Source organism: Barbus barbus (assembly GCF_936440315.1).
Source record: "Barbus barbus genome assembly, chromosome: 18".
NCBI classification, from domain to species: Eukaryota; Metazoa; Chordata; class Actinopteri; order Cypriniformes; family Cyprinidae; genus Barbus; species Barbus barbus.
Window position 1 is genome coordinate 11,735,968 of NC_136746.1, and position 4,265 is coordinate 11,740,232.

At 37.4% G+C, this 4,265-nt stretch overlaps 1 protein-coding gene across 1 annotated transcript; it reads right to left on the minus strand.

Moving 5' to 3' along the window:
* Positions 1-1,120: 1,120 nt before the first annotated feature.
* Positions 1,121-4,051, minus strand: LOC306884052 (forkhead box protein I1c-like; the record flags this gene model as incomplete). The annotated part of the gene is made up of 2 exons (XM_079439690.1): positions 1,121-2,440; positions 3,460-4,051. The coding sequence occupies 2 exons, from the start codon at positions 4,049-4,051 to the stop codon at positions 1,881-1,883; spliced, it is 1,152 nt and encodes a 383-aa protein (XP_079295816.1). The 3' UTR covers positions 1,121-1,880.
* Between the last annotated feature and the right edge of the window lie 214 nt (positions 4,052-4,265).

The window sequence follows — 4,265 nt, forward strand, 5'->3', positions numbered from 1 at the left end:
GGGAATTTCTCAATGGGAGTTTTTTTCTCCCTTTAATCTCTAAACAAGCACTTGGGTCTGTCCCGCTTTTACTCAGACAGTTGTAATGAAGAAAGGACAAAAGGAGGCGGGCAACCCCTTTTAATTCACCTCACTTCAGTGCACTTTAATGTCATCAAAAGTTGTTCTATACATGTGCTCTTTGTAGGTTAAAGACTTTACAAATCATAAAGATGTCAATAGCAAAAATGATTTTATACTTGGAGAGCTGTATGTAATCAAATTTGGTATTTTAACACACAAGCACACAGTAAGAGCTGTTCTGGTAAACAGAACAATAGTGGTATTGTTTCTATGGCACTGGGTAATAAGACAGAAACCTCAGCTTTGTTATCTGTGTTATCTTTCTGGTTTCTTCTCATACTGTATTGTCCCAGAAACACCGTCTTGAAATACACCTGAGCTCTGCACAGGATGATGCTGATGTTACTTAACCAGAGAGTCTCAGAGATTTGAAAATGTGTACATTGTGCAACTCTGTCTGTGTTAAAGTCAGGAATAGTTAGTCATAAAGGTTACAGAATGCATAGACATGTTTGCTTATTTTGTTTTGAACTAAGCTCTTGTGAAAAGCATGGGTAAAAACACATTTTTATAATTTCACCTAAAATAAAAAGACACTATTGTCACTATTCTATATAAAACAATTCACAATTGTTTTAATCCAGTTCTCGGCTATTGTTTATGCTGCAATAAAAATCTAAACTTGTAGATGTTTAGAGTCAGTGCTCATATGCTTCACGCCTGTCAAATCGAGAATTAACAAAACAGATCAATTATGTTTTGGAGTGATATATGTACCCTATATGCCGAGTCATTTTCTTAAAGTTAAATATACCGTTTTGAAAATAGAAAATGTTCCACATTTTCCATTTGATGCTTTAAAAAAAAAAAAGTAAATATATATTTTAATGCTTGAATTAACTTGTTGTTGAATTAACTTAACTAATTTGTTTGTAAAGTCATTAAAAGTGCAACTTTTGGATTTGGTTTGGATCTAATGTGCACAGTTGACATTTACAGGCCATATGTTCAGGAGTTGTTCGAGGGGGAAAAGCATAAATACATTTTAAAACATCTGGAGATTTGGGATTCTTTATTTTCTTTGAAAAATTAATATTTAGCAGAAACTGCGGAAAAATAATAGGCTAAATGTAGTGACTTTTATCTGTGTAAAGATCATCACCTATGAAATATTTAAAAATCAAGTGAGTTAGTGGCATGATGACAATCGATAATTCACTTATTACCTTACATTGCATGTAAAAGTTTCATTTTAACCGTTCATAGTAGCTTACCAGACCACATATTTCTCTCTTTAAAGGACAAACTGCAAGATACATAACTTAATATAAATAGTTAAAAACAAGTGTATAACAAAACAACTGCATTTACAAAAAATACACAATAGAAAGCAAAAAAGGAGATAAAGAGAACGTTTTTCGATATTGGACAATACTGAATCTTGGCAATCATGGATACCAAGGCAATCTCTCCATCAAACTGTTTAAGACTATTATAAATTCAAACTAAAAGGATAAATCCATTTAAATTAGTGCATAATAAAAAACTGGCACATAATATGGAAATCTGTTAAAATAAGACAAAAAAGAATCCAATGCACAAGTCAGTAGATTTTTCACAGAATAAAATGTTTTAACCAGTGTTTTACACCAGATGTCACTTATTTGGTGGCTGTCAGTGCGTAAATGTCGGGTTTAAATGAATGTTATCTGCTTATAAGGCCTGTCGCAATTCAGCAGCGCATACACAGTGTTGAAATAATAATTCTTTGTTTTTTCTTATTAGAAAACATACGCTTATTCACGAGTATGACAGATTCATAACTCCGTTCCGTCCCGAGGGTATATGAGACTGTTCACGCTGAAGCTGTTGTAGAAGTGTCCGTTGAACTGCGCACTCTGGCCGCCGGTAAAAGAGTTATAGTACATTCCACGGTTGACATGCACGCTGTCCTGCAGCTCACCCGCTCCACCTGCGTCAGGCGCTGAGCTGGCGTGGTACGGGCTCAAGGCGCTGATATTTCGGCTGGAGAGTTCGTTTACCAGCCCCAGAGAGCCCTGTCTGCTAGTAGGAGCTGAGGATGAGCTTAAGGCTGACATACTGTTGAAGAAGTTGTTGAAACACGGTGCGCTCGCGAGGCCCGCCGGAGACGCGCCCTTGTGGCTGTCATTGGCCGCGTCAGTGTCAGGAGATGCGGGTCCCGTGAGGTGAGGGCTGTCGGTGGGTTTTATCCCTGTAAGCTGTCGGTCCTCCTCCGGTTTTGTGTTGCTGGCAACACTTGTGCTGGAATCAGACCTGCGCTTCCTTTTTCTACGAAAGTTGCCGTTGTCAAACATCTTTTCACAGTTGGGGTCTAGAGTCCAGTAGTTTCCTTTGCCTTCAAACAATGCGGAGAGTTGATATTAGAACCCAAAGCTAGCAACTTTCCATGCAAAAGTTATTTACAGTGAAATAAATCGATGAATTTAAGAACTCTACACGAAATTGTTTGTAAATTGCATTATTGGGTATCCGAGAAATAATATTGTGATGAATAAGAAATCTGTATTCGGCTATATTTATGTGTAGGCCTAATCATATATTGTTTTTGTTTGTTTGTGTCATACATTTTGATTTTATGATTTAATTTAATGTCAAGAGTAGTAACCATCAAAAACAAATAAAACACTTTTCCTGCAACTTCTCGAAATTCACGACTTAGTTATCATTATCTTCAAAATAATATTTAAGAACATAATTAGAACTTTTTTCTAATATCACTTTTTTAGCTACTAATTATGAAGAAGTCTTCTTAAGGTTATTCCACTTGGCCAAAATGTGCCTTTTATTAAAAATTACAAAATAATATTCTATATTATTGCCTAATTTTCTTTATACTTTTTTTTTTCTTTCAAAAAAGGCATATCTATCTATCTATCTATCTATCTATCTATCTATCTATCTATCTATCTATCTATCTATCTATCTATCTATCTATCTATCTATCAAAAAAGTAATAATCAGTCATAAGGGTCTTAAGGGGTCATTTTTTGTCATATTAAAAGAATATGGATGAATTTTATTTGATAGACAAAATATTTTCAAATATTTAGCCACTATTATAGATATTTTAAATATTTAAAATAGTAGGCCTAATTTATAACAATCACAAGACAAATTTATAACATTATTTCAATTTTTATTGAAAATACGTAAACATTTCTCTTTTTTTCTCCAAAAATCTTGCATTGCAATCTCTTAGAAGCCTTTCAAATGTTCTTTCTTTTACAATTTTACATTTTCATCTATTTATGAACTGTACTTGCATATTTTCTAAAATAGGCTACCTTAATAGATTTATGCAAAAATGAGCGTCACATCACTGACCTTATGCAAAGGTGCACGAGCATCACTCACCTGGGTCGTCTTCGTCCCGGGGAACTTTTTTAAAGCAGTCATTCAGGGAAAGGTTGTGCCTAATGGAGTTCTGCCATCCCGCCTTACTCTTCTTATAAAACGGGAAATTATCCGCCACATACTGATATATCTGGCTCAAAGTTAACTTCTTCTCGTGCGCGTTCTGTATTGCCATGGCTATCAGAGCCGAGTACGAGTAAGGCGGGCGCACGAGCTTTAATAGTTCCTCTTGGCTCGCGATGGAGAGCCAGCCCAAGTCCGGACCGGCGAACCCGGGTGAGTTGGTGAGATATTGCCTCTGAGTGCCGTAAGCCGGAGGGATGAACGACGGGCTGTTGTTGCCATGTATGTAAGACGAAGAGGAGCTGACACTGGGTCCATTGAGCCACAAGTATGGGTTTGGGGTCGCGTAGTCCCCCAGGCCGTAGCTCGCTGGTCTCTGCGCGGCAGGTAGATTCTGTTGGTGGTAAACACTGAAGTTGTCACAATACACGGCCATATCCGGTGTCTCGTGCGCGCTTTTTGGCAGTTGCTGGAGAGGATTGACAGGAGCGTTACTATAGTTATGGATCTGCGCGTCGATGGTGTTCATATCTCCAGTGCCTTTAAGGCAAATGTTTGTCTCTGGAGCCCACGCTCTCACAGTAACGCACAAAGCAATCTCTGACCGGCCAGGTTAAAAGCAACAAGTGGCTGCTTTTTTGTTAGAGAAGTTTGGTTATATATACACCCAAGTGCGGCAAATACGGTGTCTAATCTGGTATTCTTGTCTCCTTCAGCCAATAGATCACAAGCTCTTCGAAGTA